This window comes from Delphinus delphis, chromosome 8 (assembly GCF_949987515.2).
Source record: "Delphinus delphis chromosome 8, mDelDel1.2, whole genome shotgun sequence".
Taxonomy (NCBI): domain Eukaryota; kingdom Metazoa; phylum Chordata; class Mammalia; order Artiodactyla; family Delphinidae; genus Delphinus; species Delphinus delphis.
Genome location: NC_082690.1, coordinates 4,255,321 through 4,278,088, shown reverse-complemented (window position 1 = coordinate 4,278,088; position 22,768 = coordinate 4,255,321). Strand labels below are relative to the sequence as shown.

The 22,768-nt window shown below is 44.3% G+C and overlaps 1 protein-coding gene across 11 annotated transcripts in view; it reads left to right on the top strand.

Moving 5' to 3' along the window:
* The window catches only part of NTM (neurotrimin), a 932,003-nt gene that overhangs the window by 888,548 nt on the left and 20,687 nt on the right, over positions 1-22,768 (top strand). For all 11 annotated transcript variants that reach the window (XM_060017634.1, XM_060017635.1, XM_060017643.1 and 8 more), the window contains 2 exons: positions 19,898-20,032; positions 21,925-22,045. In XM_060017634.1, coding sequence (XP_059873617.1) covers positions 19,898-20,032; positions 21,925-22,045 — 256 coding nt within the window. The remainder of the gene's footprint in view (positions 1-19,897; positions 20,033-21,924; positions 22,046-22,768) is intronic.

Genomic DNA, 22,768 nt, shown 5'->3' with positions numbered 1-22,768 from the left:
TCTTGGAAGACGGTCTTGTTTGAAGGATTGGAAGAAGATAAGGAAGGAGACGTAGGAGTAGCATAGAAGTACCACCAAGGACAAAGTTAGGGGAGAGAACACAGAGATATGCCCCAGTGTTGGCCACCATGACCCTCACGATGAGCAGTTAGGGGAGAGAACAGAGATACACCCCATGCTGGCCACCATGACCCTCATGATGAGCAGTTTGGGCCGCTTGCTCTTGTCTCTCTGCTGTGTCGTGGCTGGAACTTTTCGTACTTCCTCACCACGTCTGAAGAAACTCGATACTCAGGGCTCTCAGCTGGGCACTATTGCTGGGAGATATTTGAATACATGAGTGCACGTTTGGTTCTCAGGATGACTGGAGGGGTCTAATGGCCTCCAGCAGCGGGGGGCCTGGAACACTGTAAGTACATCAGCACCGCCCAGGGCGGTCCCAGGGGGAGTTGAACTTACCTGACCACCATGCCTACAGTGTCACCACTGGGGGACCCATCACATCTAGGAGGCTCTGGTGTTGGTCCCTGGACTCCCCGAGAACCTCGAGGGCCGCACTGCTCTGCTCTTCCCGTGTGTCTGCCTGTTTATCCTTCCTTTAAGCTGTTTTTCCTTTTCAGCGCGGTGTCCCCCTTACTCTTGAAATGACTCAACCATAGGAAAGCTCTCCCTGATAACATGAACAAAGACTTCCTCCTTTAAATTCCTCCTTAGTGTGTATTTATTCTTCAAAATATTCTTTGGACCCGTAGAGACCCCTCAGGCAGTTGGCAACAGAGACTATACTGTCTAAGGCTCATGTACCATTCCCCCTCATCAGATCTGTCTCCCCAGTTTTTAAGCCCTGGAGGCAAGGCCAGTCTCATCTCAGTTCTGTTTGGTGCAGAGCTGAGTGCTGTTCTCATGCGCAAATAATGCTGCAATCGCGGCGGTCCTCCTCAAAGTCATGATTTTTGATCAGTGGAATATGCTAGGCTTTCCAAGTGCTTATTTTTCATAACGTCTAGAATGAATAATGGAAGGAACGTGGCGCTCGCGACTCAGATGTTCTGTTTGGGGACAATTCCTCCTGATGACTGAGGGGAGCCTTCTTTGGTGCAGCGCTGGGCGGCGTGTCAGGCCGGCGTGCATGTGACCAAGCAGGGGGCCCTTGAGCCATGTATGTGTCATGCTGGGAGTGCGTATGAGGTTGAAGTTCTCTGAGTTCCTGGGGAAAAAAAAAAAACATCTGGTTTAAGAGCAAATAAAACACTAAAAAGACTTGAAAACGGATCTGAGAGACTGAACAACCCCTAGAGAATATCATTATAGGAAATCAAGTGCAAACGAATCAGGGCCTTGCGATTCCATGAATGTTCCCCAACATAGAACATCTGAAAAGTAGATTTAAAGGGAAATCAATGGCAAACTAAGTATTCTGCTAAATAAAGAAGGAAAATGTGCTAACATGTATGCATGTGGGGGCATGCACGCAAGTGTCTCAATAACTTAAAACTGTGTGAGCTTACGATTTGGGGTCTATGTATGCCCAAGAGGGTGTATGTGAATAAAAAGGAAAATGCAGTGTTCTGGGGATGTGTTTGGTGTCTATTTGGAAAAATATTGAAGAATAATTTGGGCTCTTCATCCAGTAAACATTTCTGTGGTTGACGGGGACAATGTATATTATCTTTGGAGACCAGAATGTTTAAAGGTAAAATTTGAGTTACTTTGTATGCTTTGTGAAATATAATCTCCTCTCTTAAAAATCCATCAGCACTGTGTGTGCACATAGCCTAAAATCAGTGTTTCTCCGGGAGTTGAAGCAGACAGTTTACCAACCAGCATAGAGGGGAGACAGCTAGGGTGGGGCACAAGAACAGGATGGAGAACTCAGTGCACCCTCAGTGGAATCCAGAACTGAGAGCTCCGCGGGCCAAGAAGGTTATGAGCTTCCCAAGAATCCGCTAGCTCTTTGAAGGAATGTTGAGTTTCTCAGTGCACAGAAGACCCACATTTACTTAAAGGACAAGTGGATTTTAAGAAGCTGTAAACGTTGGGGGCGTCCAAGATTCTGACATATGATGAAATTTGTTTGGCAACTGTGTTGTACCATACACTTTGTTAGCTCCTAAAGTTAGCTACATTTTTTTAGTGTACGTTTCTATGAGTTTTAACATATGCATAGATTGATGTACCCACCACCACTGGAACTGGACAGAATCCACACCAAGACATGCATTGTTTTGCCCTTTTGTAATCAAGTTATTACCCTTCTCATAACCTCTGTTGTTCAGATTACATGAATTCTGTTCATCTATTTTCAAGTTCACTGACTCTTGACTTTATTTCCATTCCACTATTGAGCTTATCCAGTGAATATCTAAATTCAGTTCTAAATATTTTTATTTGTTTATTGTTTATGGCTTCTAGTTCTCTGTTGAAAATTTCTATTTTCATATTCATTTCAAAAGTGCTCACTTTTACCCCGTGGGACACAGTTATACTAGCTGCTTTCAAGTCTTTGATAATTGTAACATAAAGGTCTGCCTGGGGTCAGTTTCTGTTAATTCTCTTTTCCCTAGTGAATTGTTTAGCCTTTCCTTGTTCTTAGTGTGATTAGTAATGGATTATATCCTGCACATTTTGAATATTATGTAGTAGACTCTAGATCCTGTTAAAATCCTTTGGGAATATACCCGGAGGTAGCTGTGTTAGCAGACAATTAGTCCAGTTAGGTTCACACCACAGCCTCGACCCTGCTGCTGCTGTGGTTCCAAAGTCAATTCTGGTTTCAAAGCCTGAGCAGCGTCACTAAGATGGTCCTTCATTGGCCAGCTAGAATGCCGGGTGGTGGCCCACACAACAGTTTCGTTCTCAGAGCCCTTGGTATGCTGGTTTAGGTGAGGTCCCTACACGCTCAGCGGTGAGCCTGAGATGGTTTACGAGCTTTACGTGGTCCTTTCGTGAGCTCCCTTCTCTCTGTGATTCCCTCCCACACTGGCTCCCAGGGGAGGCCCTCAGCCTAGAAAGCAAAAGCAGTAGCTCCCCGTGGATGTTTCACTTCTTGTGACTGAGTGAAACTCCAGGGCAAAGCCGTTAAAGGGAAGAAAGAGACAAAAATATAACTGAAATTCCTTCACAGTTTTCCGAATACAGTTCCTTAGTTCCTCTGGTCACAAAGAAGGTTTTTGTTTGCCTGTTTGTGTGTTCCCCTCGCCCCAAGTTTTAGGTGGCCTCTGCTGCTACTACCATTGCTGCTGGACTGCAGCTTCAGGACCGAGGCTTACCTCAGGGCAGAGCCAAGAGGCAAAAAGGAACAAAACAAACAACAAGAACAAAAAGTAACGTCCCTCATCCTCTCCATCTTGCAAGTTTTCCCTTTCCCCATCCTCACACCAAAAAGAGAGGGTTCATCATGATGCTTTTTCAGTTAGCATCCTCTACGCAGTTTTAGAATTCTGACTGCTCTGAGTCTAGGCCAAGAAAGATAGGAGGAAGAAAAGTACCCGGAAACTTACCACTATATTGTGCTTTATACACGTTTTGGTTCTCCCCCCAATCCACCTTCTGTTGATTACTTTTCAGAGTCCTCAGATTTTTTAAAATGTGTCTTGTCTAGTTGTAATGAGTGGGAGAGATCAGTTAGTGTGTTTATTCCATATTAACTGGAACGATGAGTTTTGTAGAGTATTAATGATACTAACGATAACTGATTAAAACAGTCCGATTTTTTTTATCATCACCATGCATGTGTAATTTTAAACAATATCTATGAACAGACATCCCCACTGCCCTGTCTTTGATAAACAATTGATGTAGGAAAAATGGAAGCTGGGAGCAATAGAAAATGGGGCTACAGAGTCCAGGTATGTGTGCCACACCTCTTAAATGATAGGGCTGCATTCCTTCATTTGGGTGTTTGAATATGTATTTGGATGTAGAGTGCATTGCTTTCATAGATGCTGTCCATACAAGTATCAACAGAGAACACTTGTGAATTATAAACTCACTGAGAGTGGGGAACACGTCAGCTAATACTTTTATTCATCTATTCATTTAGTAACTATATATTGTAAATAACTATATGCTACAGATACAGAAATGTTAGCTGCCCTTAATGAGCTTTTAGTCTGAAGGGAGAAACAGGTAAATAAGCAGACCATTTCAATATGATGTAATAAGTGTTATCACAGAAAAAGCACTGAGTGTTCAGGGTGTACAGTGAAGGGGCTGGGGGCAAGATGTTACCCCAAGGGCACCAGAACATTTTAAGGAAGGATTCCCATGAGAGATGAAATCTGAGCTGTGACCTGAAAGGAGAGGAAGAGGAAGCCTCAGAGAGAAGGTGCTTCAGGTGATAAACATAGGTAAAACCAAGGACAGAGCATAAGATGACATTCTTCTGGAATTTCTTCATTGAGATTTGACCCAAGTATGGAAATATATTAAGGGAAAATGGTAAAGAAATAAAGACAGGTTAGGTCATGATGATACGGGAACGTATGCCGAGTTTGGTTGACTTGATCAGATGCCCATACCTACCTAATAGTATTATTGAAATATAAAATAAAGCAGATTATATCTGTAAACAAGTTTTGTCTGGACTTGAGAAAATCCAGGACCTGTTTCACTGGTCTCAAAGTAAAAGGTGATACAGTCAGAAATAGAGAGAAGAGGACAGATTCAAGATGTATTTCAGAGTTAGAATCAATAAGATGTAATGATGGATTCAGCATTACAGTCAGGGAGCTGTGTTGAGAATGACTTCCAGAATTTTTTAACTGAGCAATTTGGTCAATAGAGGTGCTATTTGTTCGTTTGTTTGTTATTGGAGTATAGCTGATTTACAGTGTTGTGTTAGTTTCAGATGTACAACAAAGTGAATCGCTTATACATATACATATATCCATTCCTTTTTAGATTCTTTTCCCATATAGGTCATTAGAGAGTATTGAGTACAGTTCCCTGTGCTATACAGTAGGTCCTTATTAGTTATCGATTTTATATATACTAGTGTGTATATGTCAATCCCAATTTCCCAGTTTATCCCTCCCTCCCATCTCCCCCCTGGTAACCATAAGCTTGTTTTCTACATCTGTGATAAAGGTATGCTATTTGTTAAAGAGAAAAACTGAAAGAAAATAAAGTTTGAAGAAGTTAATCAAGAATTCCATGTTGAACATGTCAATTTTGGGTTATCTGAGACTTCCATGTGACTGTTTTAGGTTGACCAATGCGTATGTGAGTCCAGAGCTCATGAAAGAGAAATAGGGTGGAGTTGTAAACTTGTGAGTTACTGCCATATAAACGGATGTACCAAACCATGACATATATGACATGACCTGGGAGATTATTGCGCAGTGAGAAAAGAATGCCTAGGACCAAGCTCAGAAGAATCCTAACACATCGAGTTTGGATAAAGTAGGAGAAACCAGTAAAGGAGATTTTGAAGGACCATCCAGAGAGGTAGATGGACAATTAGGAATATGGGACATTAAAGCCAAGAGAAGACAGTTTAAAGTCTCTTGAGAAAACTCTAAAATGCATACAAAGGATTTGGCAACTTGGCCATCATTCGGTGACCTGGGTGTGAGAAGCTTCAATGGCAAGATGGGTTAGGGAGAGATGGAGGTGTTAATGTGAGGTGAAGAATTCTCCATAGCGCGTTTGGACAATAGTTTCAAGAAGTGTGGTTGTGAAAAGGGCCTGAGAACTGTGGGGTCTTTGCAGAGTAGAGGTGTCAAGGCAGATGATGAACAGGTGAAAAAATCTAGGTAGGTCACAGCTGTGAACTAAGACTGGGAAAGCAAACTGATGTTTATGTCTAGAGTAAAGTCAATTGGTGTGACTACCCAGAATGATATGTTTTAAAATAATAATAAAAATAAATCTGAACAGAGAACAGATTGGTGGTTGCCAGAGGCTAAGGATGGGAGGTAGGCAGAATGGGTGAAGGGAGTCGAAAGGTACAAACTTCCAGTTATAAAATAATTAAGTCCTGGGGATGTAATGTACAGCATGGTGAGTATAGTTAACAGTACTGCATTGCATATTTGAAAGTTGCCAAGAGAGAAGATTTAAAATTTCTCATCACAAGAAAAAAAAATTCTCATTATATACGATGATGGATGTTAACTAGACCTATTGTGGTCATCATTTTGTGATATAAACAAATTTTGAACCGTTATGTTATACACCTAAAGCTAATATAACGTTATATGTCAATTATACCTCAAATAAAAAGTCTTTGAGGAATAAACAAGCAAACAAACAGTGAGAGAAGAACATCCACGGGGAGAGCAGAAGCAGATGAAGATGTAGGAGAAAGTAGAGGTAACTGATGGAGTGAAGTCCTTCAAAGATAAGAAGGGAAAAAACACAGAGATCAGAAGGAGGAATTGGCATTTTGATGGAAGGAAAGACAGACAGCTGTCCTGTTAGCTAGTGTAGCACAGGAATGGAGGAGAAGCTGAGGTCGTTGCCCATGAGTGATTGCAATGCTGGGTCACAAAACCTAAGTGTTCTAAAACTTATGGGACAATGAGATGACAAGCACAGACGTAGAGGTCTGTAGACTGGATCATGAGAAAATGAGTGATGCCTGTCTGATGTCTGATGCCTTCTGGGTCCCCCACCACCCTCATCAGCAGATGATCAGTGGATAATAACGTAGATGGTGAAACAGCCATGTGTCTAAAGAGACTGAAGAAGGAGAAAATCAACCTTAAGAGTATGGTTCTGAGAGAAGCACTGCAGAATTCCAGTGGTGAGCGCTCAGCTGAGGTGGGTGATCAGGAATGTCTGGTGGAACCAGGCTGCTGGTTTGTGTGATGCTTCCAGAGCAGACCCAGAGAAGACAGATCTTTGCATCCATCTGGAGTGGGGATTCCTCAGCCTAGTGGAACATATACGGATAGAGGTAAAGTCATTTTAGGTATTTTCCAGTGAGAGATTACAGTGACGGGTCCTTAAAATCTACATTTCATCAGAAGGAACGTCAAAGGTCGATGGGTTTGAAGCCTCCGTGAAGTAAAATCATAGTTTCCATAAAGTCTCTAAGCAAATGTTTTGGCAAAGATGGGAAGTCCTGGACAGAGTGAGATGCTCAAATTCGTGGCTTTGGAGGCAATACAGTTTCTGACAAGTTGCAAGTGTCAGTGTGGAGGAGGCCACTGAAGTGAGCAGAGGAAAACTCGGAGATCAGGAGATCAAGAATGTGAGAATCAGGTTTGGAGAGAGATCTTTCCAGATGTGAAAAGTCGCCGAGAATGATGGTTGGAGTTGGGATGGCGATGAAGAGTCTAGGTCAGGAGCAAAGGTGCTCTGTGAATGAACAGGAGCCCCCAAAGTTAGGAGAGAGCAGAGACGTGGCGAGGAAGGGGAGGGTGTGATTATTTGGATGCTAGAAGAGGCACAGGGCTTAAAAAGGTGCGGTCTAGAAGTTTCATGGCCGAGCAAAGATACCGAGAAAGAATGAAATAAATTCGTAGCCTCCAGTGGACAGGACAAATCTGCAGTGGAATCCATTCTCCCAGACTCAGAATGACAGTGACGGAGAGGTGTGTCTCCAAGAAGAACGGGAGGACATCAGGGATCATTCAGGGCAGGTTCCAGAGTGCAGGACAGAAGGTTTTGCAAGAGTGTAGTGTTGAGGCAGAGGAGAGGATTTAGGAAACAGGGTGATACGACTGGAAAGGTCAGACGTGTCCACCAGGGGTCGGCCAACTGCAGCCAGCAGGCCAAGTCCAGCCCGCCACCTGTTTTTTGCATGCCCAGCAAGAATGTTTTTTACCTTTTTAAAAAGTTGAATGTCCATCCGAAGAAGAATCATTGGTAGCACAGTAAGGTGAAGTGGCACTGAAATGGCATTGTCTGTAACAAAGCGTTACCGGGATCCAGTCACTCTGGCCCGTTTATGTATTCTCCGGGCTGCTTTTGCACGACAGCAGCAGAGTTCAGTAGTTGCTGCAGAGGCTGTATGGCCTGCGAGGCCTAAAATATTTGCCACGTGGTCTTTTGCAGAACAAGTGTGCTGAACCTACTCCGGAGGATTGGTTATAAGCGCCTCCTGGAGAAGAGAGGTTCCTCAGGCCCATGCTGGGGTGTCTTCAAAGCATCATAGGACACTCGGGTTGTGCTTGAGCCAGCTGTCCCCGCAGGCTTCATGCAAGACTGGTTACGGCCAACTGCTCCCGTGGGGCTGGCAATGGCTTTGAGCTTTGATGAGAGCACAGCAGTCATGGGAGCGAGCTTCTGATTTACCTAAACAACTGTGTAACTGCCTTCAACAGACACTTGCATTCTGCCTGCGTTCTCCGTTTGACATATCATTTTATCATCTGTCTGTGCTGTGGCTCGCTCTCTATCTCTCTCTCTCTCTCACTCTCCTCTCTGTCTCTCTGCCTCGGTCTCTCTCTGCCCCCCTTCTTCACCAGTTGATTCATGAGCTCCCCTCCACTCCTCCCCTGCCCCATGGAAGGTGCCAGCAGTCAGGTCTTAGATGTGGCAGTTAGTCTCCTGAAGTAGAGAATTAGGACAGAAATAAAGAATAATTTGTGGTCCCTCAGTTACCGTTGTTAGATTTTTCACTTCAAGTACAAAGGACGTTTTTGCTGGTGATCAGACAAAAGTGTTCCTCTATCCTATCTCTTGGAATTGTGGAAAAGGAAGAGAGTGACCAGGTTGGAAGGAGACCAGAGGGTGGGAGATAATGCAATTTAAGCAGAGGTGGAAGGAAACCAGCACCGTCAGGGCAGGCAAAGCCTGGGAATCCTGAGAAGGAAGGAGGGTGGGGAAGTCACGTGAGCACAAGTGAGAAGGGGGACGCTTGTTCATCTCTGTGCATTTTTGGTGTCAACCCTCTTGCGGCAAGTGCTGGGACTTCTCAGGGAGGTTTTGATGCTCCAGCATGGTTTTGCCCTATTAGGTCAAGTTCAACTTCAAGCCCTTGCTTGCTTCCATGTCCAGTTGCCAGCTTCCATTCCTCACCCAGAGCTCTTATCACAGTGCCTGTTAGTGTTTCTGCTGCAGAGGCTGCCCGTGCCTCTGCGGAGGCCCGTTTTGTGTGGGCAGCGGCACTTTTTCCCTGCCTGCCCATCCCAGGAAGGTAAAGAGCCTCATCGTGTTCCCTGCAATCATTCCACTACTAATTGCATATAGACAGAGCTGAATCACCGAGCTGATTCCACTTGGAAAAAATGCAGCCGAGCTGATGATGACATAAGAAAGCTCTCTGAGACACTTCTGATTAGACACTTCTGGAACACGCTGCATCCTCACTCATTTGGAGGAATCAGGGGCATTAGCTACAAGAGCTTTCAATGAAGGGTATTTGTGGAGATGGCTAAACCAAGCTCTTTTCTTATTCACTCCAAGTCTAGCTTGAGGAAGGCTTTTTAGTCCCCTTTAGGAAACGTGGAATAAAATTATCTATCCTTAGGAGATTAGAGAGGTCTCTTTATGTGCCCAGCCCTTTATCGGAAAAAAAAAAAAAAAAAAAAACCTTAAAAGATAGATATCTAGATATCTGCTGTTTTCTTAAAAGTTACCAAAGAAGGTTTGAATAGTTCATTATGAGAGTCAGACCAGCCACCAAAATTATAATCCATTAGTTCATTCATTCAGTCTTTGACCATATGATCATGTGGTACCTTCTGTGTGTTCAAGGCTGCTATAGATATCGGAGATAGAGATAAATAAGGGCCCCCTCTCTCTTATAACTTTGAGTGGGGTAAACATATGCAATTACATAACAATGCAGTGTGATTAGGGCAACACTTGAAGCAACAAAATAAACTGGGTAGAGAGGAGGTAAGGAATTTTGATTTTCAAGAAAGGGTTCCCAGAGGAGTAGTATCCTAGATGGTTTTGAAGGCATAGAAGGAGAGGTTGCGAGGCACAGATAAACGGCTCAGCATCGTAGGAACTTCCCTGGTGTGTCTAGTGGGTGAGGCGGGAAAGGAGTTGGCAACAGAAGAATCTAGAGATGGAGACAAGAGTCATCTGAAGGACAAGGGGTTAAGCCGTGAGGAGATGGATTTTTATTCTTTGCAATCGTTCGGGCGTCAACAATAAATATAATAAGCTGGAGGCAGGGGGATCAGTAGAGAGGGGATTGTAATAACCCAGAGTAGATAACAGCAACTGAATTAACATAGTTAACAGTGATGAGGGAAAGAAGAAAATAGATCCGAAAACGGTAAAGGGGGCACAAACCACTGGATGTGTTGACTGATGGTGAGGTGTGAGTGAAAAAGGAGGAATCAAATGTGTGACTCTTTTTTACCTTAGGAGAACGGGGAGGTGGCCCTGCCACCAGCAGGGATTAGCGGACACAGGGGTGAGAGCAGTTTTCAGGGGCAAGGGGATGCTTTAGCCCGGGGTGTCTGGGAGACACACGTGAGGCATTCCCCTGAGTTCCGGGCACAGAGGTAAGCAGATCGTCCTGGGATGATGACATGAACATGGAAATCGGGAGCAGAGCTGGTCATTTCAGATGCAGGAACTGGATTCAGAGTGTAGACTGACCAAGGGGAGGAGATTGAGGTAGCAGAGGAAGGGAGCCCACCTTTAATATCTTCCATTATGTAAGGGTTGAGTGTCTCAGATTCCTCCTAGAGTCTGTTCCTTCTGACATTAATGGATCACCTCTCGTGTGTCAACCGGTCTTCTGTGTGCTCAAATTCTCTCATCTAATTCTCAGACCCAACCTAGGGAGGGAAGAATAAGAACGTACCACATTTCATTGACAAGGGAACTGGGAATCAGTAATTTACTCAAGGCTACGTAATTCCTAGAGAAAGAGCCATAATCAGGGCTCAGCAGCACCACGTTTGTTCTGACAAATCACGATTGTCTTGTTTTCATACTTTGTGTTCCATCTGGACGTAGGTATGTGTGCCTGCTTTTGTGCGAAATGAAGAGAGATAGAAGGAAACCTTAGCAGTGGAACTAATGAAAGCATAAATCTCCTTTCCTGTGCACTCTCTCTTCACATCTCCGTGATGGGATTGAAGGTCCACCTGTGTGTAGAGGACAACTCGGAACAGAGGTGGGAGGCATTCCCAGACAGGTGGGCAGCACCGTGCACATGTCTCAGCCGGTGTGACTCAGTAGCAAGTAGCTTTGGTGGGGGAGAGATTTTGAGAACTATTTGCAAAGATTTTATTATGTTAAATATGTTCAAAGGCTGTCATCGAAGCTGGCTTATTCAAAGGTTTTCCCACGCCTCCCTTTCTCACTGGACCCAGATGACCCTACATCATCAGGCTTCATGCTACTCTAAGGGCATGTCTGTGTGGTGTCGAGTCATCCTCTTACATACATGGGCTGCCTGTGTCTCCCTGCCCCCAGGCCAAGCAGGAGTGCAGGCTGGCGCTTCCATCCCCAGAATCCATGGCACCTTACAGCTTCCTCTCAGGATCTGACTTGAATTTACTCATTAAATTATCTTAATTATAGATTTAACCCCACTCCAGGTTTTCTTCTCTCTTCCTTCTCCCAAGTGGTCATTTTGTCATCGAGTGTTTGCTTGGTACAGTCGCGAATACGTGGAATTCTTCAGGAAAGCCTTCCTTCTGCTCTGCACCTGAGGATGCTGCAAAGGGAAGGCCTTGCTCCCTGCTCCCTCTGTGTCCAGCTCAGGACCAGGTGGCTAAGATGACCCCCTGCAGGTGGATGTCTGACCACTTGTGTGCATGATAGAGCCAGGAACCTTAACCCAGTAGGGGTCTCTTAAGAAAAATAATTCCCTTAAATTAATCTGGACAAGGAATTTCAAAGCAACATTACATCCCGCAGCACTCAGTCCTGGCTTATATCTCTAGGGTTTTAGAAAAAGAGAAAGCAAACAGCCAATGTACGAGGTAATACGACACTGCGGAGTTCTATATTTATCCCCTATCAATGTCTTTCAGATCAAATTGGCTGAGTTTACAAATCAAAAGCTGATTTCTTTATTTACTTTTTATTTTTTTTAGCAGCCATCAGCTGTACCACTGCAAATACTCAGGTTCCAGACACCAAGCTGCAAGCTCCCAACATCCAGCTGTGCGCTTTTTGACTTTGAAATCATTACCCGTAAGACAGAGTCTGCATGCAAAACTGAGCTGGGGGGTCCTCATGAAAAGGCAGCCAGCAGAAGAGCACACACTCCTAGGGCCCAGCCAGCTGCTGGAGCCATATCTGCAAAGACAACTTGTTGTTAAGGAGAGGGATGTACCTCAGAGATACACAGGACCTGGCTCGGTGGCGTGCAGAGGGCTCTTTCTTCATATAATTGTGTTTCGGGCTGCAGCTCCTCCTTAATACAAAGCTAAAGATTATTCCCAGGAAATGTCCCACTTAAAAAATTAAGGGAATTCAATTCTCTTTTTCTTTCTATTTATCATAAAATACTACATTTCATGTACGCATATTCATACCTATTCAAAAATACACATATATTTTGTTGCAACTGACAAATGAGTTCTTAATATATGAGGATCTGTGTTGTTTTGCAGTTACCTTTATCCCTAGATAGAGATAGATAGATAGATAGATATGTAAATAGAGAGGCAGAGAGATGGAGAGAAGATAGATGGATAGATAGATAGGGATAGATAGATTGATAGGTAGAAAGATAGTCAGGAAATTTACAGTTGGCATCAGTTTGTGTAATTTTTAATTGGATCTCTAATTACTGCTTTATGATAAAATCACATTAATAGATTAATTTGAAGGTTTGGGGTCGGGGGCTGAGGGAAATGATAAGTTTCCCAGGTCTAAGAAAAGTCCAGCTGCAGCAGAGACAGCTGCAAGCCTGCCAGGCAGGTGATGCATGGGGACACTGCCACACACGCACTTCACGACTGCAGCTCTTCTCACCAGCAACCAATGCTGAAGTGTTCAAGGGAGATTCCTCTCCTGGAATGGAAGCCAGCGACTTAGGACAATTCAGCCCATCCCACGCCCCAGCGTTGGCCCCTTCTGTTTGATGTGTAATATTCTCATTGGCCATTTGAACATGTACCTCAGTGCAAGAGCAGGAAAAAACAGGTTGGGCCCTCCAGAACTTTGAAAAGTTTCTCATTCTTGGAGAGATCGTCAGACTGTCCTTTCTGCCAGCCATGCTATCTGCATCCAAAAGAAAGATCGAGGAGAAAAACAAATATATATATATATATATATATATATATATATACACACACACACACACACACACACATGTATATATGTATGTGTGTATATATATACATGTATATATGTACACCCATATATATGTATATATATGTGTGTGTGTGTATATATATATATATATATATATATAAAATATGTTTATATCCTCTTATTCTTAGTTGTGAAATTAGAGATATTTTTCAAGCCCCCAGCTGGTTTCACATGGGCTATGCAGCTGCAATTGCTTTCTTAGAAGAAATGATCCCAAGAAATTGTATCCCTTGTAAATCAAATCGTATTTTAAGTGAACGGAGTAGAACTTTCTAGTTACAGGATCTGTGGTGAATCCTTTGTCAAGTTTATTATTATTAAGTCCCTCCTGGAAAAGCAGAGATCTGATTATTCTTTCATTTTCACAGTGAGATTTTCCTGTATCAAGGATCAGGTGGGCTCAGGCTGAGCTGTAGGATCCATAACAATAGTCACGAGAGCTGCCATTTATTAAGGTTACCATGTGCTAAGTACTTCACACATACTTAATACTCACGATCCCGCTCTAAGGTGGTGTCATTTTCCCATTTTAAAGAAGAGGAATCTGGAGTTTGGAGAGGGAACCATCAGCTAGGATGACTTCAGGGTCCAGTGTGCGGACGCGGGCACTCAGCACCGTCCACAGCACAGCCAGGGGCCAGCAGGGCTAAGAGCCGAGATCAACCCTTCTGCTCCAGCTGAATATCAGACCCTCAGAAGCTATCCTGTGTAGGTAATTCAACAATAATTACCATTCTATTTGGAAATGCTTTTTGGCGACGGTCGGCTCACCCTGTCACCGCAGATGTTGCTGTGTGGGTTTTCTGTGGAGCCCACGAGCCCCCAGCCTGGTCCTGCAGCACAAGGATTTCCCCCAGTGCCAGGTTAAGGTGGCTCTGAGGGCCCATCTCCACGCCGCCCTCACCGCCACCCTCAGCTTTACCTCCGCCTCGTTCTTGGAGGCCCCTCCACGCCGCCCCTCACCACTGCCTCTGCTGTCTGAGGGAGAGTGAGGGTCTGTTCTGAACAGTTGTTGGCTGCGGGCTCAGGGCCCCAGACTGCTTTGAGTTCTCGGGGGTAGGGCGGGAGGAGGAAGACCTTCCCCAGTCCATCAGCAGGTGCTGACCTTGCATCTCATGGCAGCATCGCCCACCTTTAGTATCTTCTTTAGTTCTGGCTTTAACCACTTCCTCCCTCAGACCTCAAACCAGTCCCTCTGGCTTGCAAGGGCTGCTGTTGAGGAACACTAACCATGCCTCTATCACGATGTTCTTGGGGACCATACCTCCCAGCATCTGAGCAAAACCACGTCTTCCTCCGTCAAAGCACAAAACTTCCCATGCTGGTCAGCACAGAATCGAGGCACCTTGGAGGGACACCATCTGATCTGTCCTGTAAACAGCTCTCCTTGAAGCCCAGTCTGGGTTGAATGGGAACATCTTGATGCAAATAGAGAGGGAAAAGGGGAGCAGAGTCTAGAGGACCAGTCGACTAGTCACAGTATTGGAACTAAATGTTTTAAATGATTCCTTCCAACTTTTGAATTCTGGAATTCTATGTTCTGTATTTTTTTTTTTTTTTTAGTTTCTGAGGTCCAGTGATTTTTCTCTCAGCTGGTATATATTCCATAAAAATATTAAGCAAGGAGACAGCTGTGCCCTCTCCAATAGCTACAGCTGTTCTCTGTAGCTTTTCTTGGGTGTGATAAAAATAATAATCGTGGCTATTATTATTTTCAGTTATAAAGATTTCAAAGCCCAATCAATGAACTCAGAAACCTAGGGTTTTCTTTTCCAAAGGAGTATTACTTAACACAGGGCAGTTTTTGTCCTTCGATGGGTTATAAACTGCTGAGCTAAGTCCTCGGAGAGTGTGAAGTTTCTTTGGGGGTTTGGGGACAGATGTGATCACGTTTCCAACTTGCTTCATTTCACTGCTTGGATTGTCAGATTCCACTTAATGAAATAGCTGTATTCCTGAGAAGTTGGCTGTAAAACAAATTGTGTTAGAGAAATCACACTTCCTCATTGATCTCCATTTGTAAAGGTGCATCCCCCCCGAGGAAATAATTGGTCCCAAGACTAAATATAAAGTATGCTGAACACTTGATAAACCTTTTAAAATCACATATTTAAAGAAAGTCTTCTGTTAGAACACTAGCACTGATGATATTTTTTGAAGTCAGGAAATACAAATATTTTGCTAAGAACAATTACCAAAGGTGGGGCCGTCTTGGGAACAGAGCCATGTGAGTGTTAGGTAAGCAACAGAGTCCCTGATTTTTTTTTTTTTTAATTGAATTCGGTCTGTATTTCTTAGTCTGTTGGTCAATCAGGTTTTTGGTTTGTTTGTTTTTAATTTATTTTTGGCTGCATTGGGTCTTTGTTGCTGCACACGGGCTTTCTTTAGTTGCAGCGAGCAGGGCTATGCTTCGTTGCCGTGCGAGGGCTTCTCATTGCGGTGGCTTCTCTTGCTGTGGAACACAGGCTCTAGGTGCGCGGCTTCAATAGTTGTGGCACGCGGGCTCAGTAGTTGTGTCTTGCGGGCTTTAGAGCGCAGGCTTAGTAGTTGTGGCACACAGGCTTAGTTCCTCCGTGGCATGTGGGATCTTCCTGGGCCGGGGCTCAAACCCAAGTCCCCTGCATTGGCAGGCGGATTCTTAACCACTGCGCCACCAGGGAAGCCCTCAATCAGTTTATTAATAAGAAGTTGACAAGTTTCAAATTATGTAAACCATTTTCCTAAGTGCCTTGAGAGCCAGAGATGCCCAAGACATGGTCCCTGCTGTCAAAAAGTTTTGATTGCATGGGAAAATAAGACCAGTGCACACGGCATAAAAACACCATTAGAAAACACTACTATAGCTGCAGGATTGGTGTGAGGGACATCAGGAGACCTGGTGTGCTGCCTCTAGCCCCATGCGTGAGCATGGCCTCCTTTAAACTTCAATTTCCCACATGAAAAATACAGGATTGACCTAAATCCCTAATTCCCAAACTTGACTGTACATAAGAATTTCTAAGTAAAATTATTAACACTCGTCATCCCAGGAGATTCTGATTTAGTAGGTATGAATGGCATCTAAAATTCTATATTCAAACAACTATTCTAGGCAATTCTTCTGAAGTCAGCCTATGTCCTAGCTCTGTTGATCTGTTTTCTTTATGTTTTTCTTCCAATAGTCTTTGTAAGTTCTCCATTCGAGTGACAAAGCACTGATCATTTCATAGCCAGAGCACAAATGCTATTAAAGGAAAACTTTGCTTGAATCATTAATCATTAACTCTATAAATTCAGATTTCAGTTTAGTGGTGTTTTTTTTAATTTTTCTTGTTTGTCTGTTTAAGCAGTCCCTATAGGGACCTCATTTCTGGTGATTCAGAGTTTTGTTTTATATATATATATACTGGTTTTCTATCTGGTTTTGCTATTTTTGCTCCTATTTGAGAAAAAAAGTGTATGAGGAGAAAGGTAACAATAATGACAATGCAAGCTAAAATGTATAAAGCATTTTTCTATATACATCCTACCTTTCCAGTTTAATCAGAAAGTGTACATATAACAATGGGTAAGCAATGATTGTGCTTTTCCTGTAATTCTACATTTGGTCTGGAGAACACATGATAGTAAACTTAAGCTTCATCGGTTTTTGCAGGATGACTTAAGTGTAACCCTCTCCCTCTGGTAATATACATGTAGGTCAGTGGAGAACATACACTTTCCCCAAATCTTTTTTTTTTAATTTATTTATTTATTTTTGGCTGTGTTGGGTCTTCGTTGCTGTGCGAGGGCTTTCTCCAGTTGCGGCGAGCGGGGTCCACTCTTCATCGCGGTGCGCGGGCCTCTCACTGTCGCAGCCTCTCCCGTTGCGGAGCACAGGCTCCAGACGTGCAGGCTCAGTAGTTGTGGCTCACGGGCTTAGTTGCTCCGCGGCATGTGAGATCTTCCCAGACCAGGGCACGAACCCGTGTCCCCTGCATTGGCAGGCAGATTCTTAACCACTGCGCCACCAGGGAAGCCCTACCCAAATCTTAAGCCATCTAACTTCCTTCCCTACATAAAATTGCCTGATATTAATAAATTTATTTATTTATTCACATACAGCAGCACACATGTCCCCACAAAAAGCTTTCTAAGTTTTTTACCGTGATTGTCCTAATATTTACGTAGTTGCATTTCAGTCTGTGACAGTAATCCCCCCCCCCATCAAATTCTCCATTTGGATATTCCTATAACAAATTCATTCAAGCTTGGTTCCTGTAAGTCTTACTGTGGTCACACAAGAACGCGTTTGGATGATAGAATTAAACTAGACGCATAGTCTGTAGTTGGAAACAAGAACAAGAGACCAGAGAACCCTGTGTCATTTTGTTTCTTTGCTTTGATTGTGTCGTACGCAGCCTCCCAGGAGATCTGAGGTCCTCCCAGTCACTGTTTTGACACTGGAGCTCAATCCAGAAACAGCTGTCCAGAGCTAATTTATTTTCTAATGCTATGGCACTGTTAATTTATAAATTACACTGGTAATTCGAGCTATTATTAATTTCAGATGGTGTAGGGCAAGCCTAATTAAAATATGACACCAATTGCCACACATATGTACCAAGGACCACCATTTAAAATTAATGGGAATATTAAGTGTGACACTGGTCTCCTCGATGCTTTGCACAGTAATTACAGCATCTAGCGGGGAATATCTGACAAATGTAGCCTCAGGTTGGGCACAAATAAACAACGACAACCTAAAAGGAATCACAAGCTCTTCATTTAAACCTCTTCTCTTCGTTTCCTCCACCCTTCCGCAAATCAAGGTTGGTGCTTTTTCCCCTAAAGATGCTTAGGAAACAGTGACAATTAAGGCTCCTGTGACGTGGAGAAGGTTCTCACTGGTTGGGACCATGAGGGTCTGTGGGTTGATGTTGACTGTCTTCTCCGTATCCTGGACTTTTGCACACTGTTTTCTACTTGTCAGCACATCCCTGGTTCTTCCAGTGAATTAATTAACTCTTACTCGCTTGCTCTAATAGACAGAGGCTATTCTTTTGCTCCCCTGAAGGTCGTAGAGGCAGGAGTGTCCCTGCACATATATGTGGGCTCCATAGGGTATGAAGACACCTGGGAAATGCTCAGGTTGGACTTAGTTCTGGACAGTGACACAGACTTACCATGACCCAGGAGCCCTGGCCTCGCTGGGCAGGCAGTGGTCCTTCTGTATAAGAAAGCTGTTGTCTTGTGTGTCATTGTCATTGCTCCTGTTATTATCTTGACCAAAAATGGGGAGCTTAACAATGTCATAGAACACGTACAACCATAATTTACATACCACGCACATATTTCTTTGTATCACAGTAGTTTCTTCTTCTCGTCATTTTTGTGCTTTGCATCAGCCGATACGGGTGGTGTTATGGAGGGGTTTTATCACCTGGGGGGCACTGTGCCTCTTCCCTCCCCACTCAGGTGGGGGCCCCTGGGGTTAACATAGCCTGGCGCCCCCTGAGTCTGGGCGTCCAGGCAGATCACAGGGTGACTAGGACAAGTGTGCAGCACATTAGTGTTCCAAAGTGCTTTCATGTAACTACTTTTCATTTGTTCCTCCAAACAGCCCTGTGAGGTGTTAGGATTATATATACATTATTCCAGGGAACATGTCTTCTGGTTTCTGGGGACAGTCTCAACTTCTGCTTGTTGTCCCAGAATAACTACTAAAAATAGCACCCATTTTCCCTATGAGATGATGCCAGGTCACAGGGTAAGGTGTGCTGACTATCTTCATTTAATAGAGAGGCAGGCTGATCCCGGGATGCACCCGGTTATTTTGTCATCCCCTGTCTCTCCACGAGAAGGTTAACGCTCAGGGTGACTCTGGGAGGGGACAGTGACGATCCTTTTGCAGGCATTAATGTCCTGGTCTGTCCATATCAGAGGCTCAAGGCCAGACCTCAGCGAGGACGTCGGGTAGGTAGACGGTTGTTACTATTATTGATAAATCTTCAGCGGGGAGACTGAGTCTCTGGACGGGGATGTGACAATGTGATTCGCAGCCCTGTCTTCTTGCTCTTTTCCTCTCTGCCGTGTTTGTAGTTAGAGGGTGGAGTCCCTGCTGTTGATTTGTGGCCAGAATCTTGGACCCAAGAGCTCCAGAAGATTGAAGTTTATAAAATGGATTTCTGCTGATTTAATTGAGTGTCTAAATCTGAAAACAGAAATTTAATTTCATTAGTGTTTCCACTGCCTTTTGTGGCTGTGTGTGTGTGTGTGTGTGTGTGTGTGTGTAACTGCTAGTGTGGTATGATCACGATCATGGATTCGTGATCTAGGATGATGTCATCAGCTTTGCATTTCAAGGTTCAGCCTAAACGATACCTGGAGACCAGAAAGTTAATACTCACCAAAGGTGCCTAACTCAGATCCCCAGAGCCTGACTGCTTGCTGAGATTCGGGCAGGGTAAATGGCAACATTATTCATCACTTACTGAGGACGAGTAATTCTCCAGACTCTGTGCTTAGTGCAGGTAGGAACACAAACATTTTAGCTGGTGCATCAGAGAACCAAGAAAGAGCTGGCGATGGACGAGATAAAAGAGTGGAAGGAGGGAGAGTTGGCGTGGATCCCAAGAATCTGGACTTAGACGTGGCACAGTTCTCTGCAGACGTAACCATTGCACACTTTGTTTTCTAAGTCTGTACCTTTGGTGTTTTTTCTCCTGTTCCACCACACCTTCTCCTGCAGCTGTGGGCTTTGTGAGCGAAGATGAATACTTGGAGATCCAGGGCATCACGAGGGAGCAGTCGGGGGACTATGAGTGCAGCGCCTCCAATGATGTGGCTGCCCCAGTGGTGCGGAGAGTCAAGGTCACCGTGAACTGTAAGTGGTTGCAGGAGCCCCCACCCCGCACGTGCCTGAGGCTGCTGCTGTCGCGGCCACAGCAGAGAGCTGGGCCTCAGCACCACGCCCTGACTCGGGGTAGGAAACAGAGCAGCCTTGCGGTCCGTTTCCTGCTTTTAGGAGCAACAATTCCAAACTCTTTTAAAACATGATAATAAATTGGATCTGAAAGTGATTTCATATGATCCAAAACGTGCCTTAACATTCCTGAAAGATCGTGAAATAGCATTCAATGCATGTTATACAAGCTTGTCTTTGAATCCCAATTTTTCCCATACTTTACTCATAATGTCACCAAGCTTCACACTCTCTAGACAGTCATCTCCTTCATAGGGAGCAAGAAAATAAATTAAAAGCATGTGTGTGGAGGAAATATTATAATTTCTGTTCATGGTATACTGATTTTATCTCATCCTTTTCCAATTATGTATGTTGATGGACATGGTATACATTCCTAATTGAACTATAAATAGATAAACATATATCCACATATTAGAGGGTATAGCTCATCCCTGATTTTTCTTACGTGAGGTACTGAACCCAAAAAGCTTGGAGGCCACTGGTCTGGGCCCCTCCTCCCCCTTTACCATCCAAATTCTCTCTGACGTTGATGCTGCCCAACTTCCCCCCTCCCTCACGCTCTCCCCTCTCGGTTCCTCGTTATGTGCCCTGACTCAGTTCTCTGTGACATTCTGAAAGTTTTCCCTGCTGTGCCCAATTTCAGAAAGTCTTAGGACAGACTAGAACCCAAGAACTAAGCCAGCAGACAAGAAGCCTTTCTCCTTCAAAACTTAGGTGAGGGTGGAGGTAGAGGAGGAATATCGTGTTTTGGTGATTACTCGTTCTTTAATATTTTGGTTTCTGTTGCAATTCAAACCTAATTAACACAAGCAGCATGGAAACAGGTGTAACAATGATGCCATTTTTGTCCCCTACCACGATTATTTTTAAAGTGACATAAGATGACTTAAGGTTAATAAAGATTAACCTGAAGAGTAAGGAAATGTAAGCAAAGGGAAAACCTATATAGGAAAATAAGTGAAATCTAGGGGAAATCAGTACATAAAATTTATATGCCAAGGTGGTCAGTTGTGGGTCCAGGATTTGGCTTCCAGTCCCTGAAGCAAAGAGGGGAAACATCATTTGGTTTGAGGTTTATGTCCATAAGATAAAAGCAAATTCGTTGCTTGGGAGAAACACTGCTTTTTCTGGTACTGAGACTCGAAAAATAACTTCACGTTAAGGTCTCCACAAATAGAGCACAATGACATAACACGCAATATTTCTGCAATAAACAGAAGGGCGAGTTGGTTGTGGCTGTTTCTCACTATGCATTTCAGTGCAACTGTCGGCATTGTCAAGGGCAGTTTGACAAAGCCTTGGAATGAATGCAGGCCACGTACTTAGGTCTAGTCGGTCCGGCTGGATTCAGGGGTCCAGCGTAGAACACCTCCAAGAGTAACGGATCTGTGTATCCTTCAGGCAATTCTCCATGAGTATTATTTCTTGCAACTGAGATTTTGATGGAAATTGAATAGTTCAAGGTTATATACTCTGGCAAGAACCTGGTGTGCAGACAGTCTGCAGGGCTGATTAAAGGTGCTGACTGTCACCCCTTGGGGTAGAGGGTCCATGGGAGGCCTACATCCTATGAAAGTTGAAAAGTTTAAACAGGAAGTATGCCTGAATACCTGGTCATTCCACCTCTGTCCAGAGGGGAGCAGAAGCAGTACATGTGAGCTTTTCCTTAGAACAATATGGGATGGTTTCATTCTCTGGCACATGGTGGAGACCAGAGGTAGAGCAGGGCATGACAAACACAGTCAGTGACTGCGGCATTTGAGCTGCTATGGGATGTCTTCTCTCTGCAGATCCTCCATATATTTCAGAAGCTAAGGGGACAGGTGTCCCCGTGGGACAGACGGGGACGCTGCAGTGTGAAGCCTCCGCGGTTCCCTCGGCAGAATTCCAGTGGTACAAGGATGACAAAAGGTAAGCCTCCCTCCCCCTCCTCCCCACAAGAAGAAGAAAGCTCTTCCAGATTCCTGCCTGATTCCACAGGGATGCAAATAGATTCCTGCAAAGTCCTCTCCTGAACTCCTCCTACCTATGAGGGAGAAACAATACACAAACAAGTGTTTTCTTGATATTAATGAACTTCAGCTGTGTTTGCGATGTTGCCGTGCAGAACTGGCACTCGCCCACCAACAAGCCTGAGAAAAACTATTTTTTAAGGGAAGCAAAATCTCAAAGGAAAGGCCACTAGGAGCCTGTGAGTTTTTTATAGGCCTAGAAAATAATGTGTTCTGCCTGCAGCTATTTTTAACACATTCTCAGGCTCGCATTAAGGCATCAGGAAGGAATGCTCCCGGGCACTAAGTTAGCTGTGTCTGAGGACTCCGGTCCAGTTCCAGCCACTCTCAGGGGTGGTGCATGAAAGCACCCGTGACCCGAGTTAGCCTCCCTTTGTGCCCGGCTTGTACTTTCACTGCAGGAGAAAAGAGAGGGGCCTTTCCCATCCCCTCCTATTGTTGCAGCCGCCATCAGGATGTTTGTCATGATCACTGAAGATTGTCACCATGAGGAGTTAGCAAATGGCACATTAGCACAGGGTTCAGCGGCTCCGGGGACCAGGCGACGCGCGATTACTGTTACCAAAGAGCTATTTTCAGGTGGACGAACGGCAAATACATGTGCAAGAGCTGTCCATGGTCA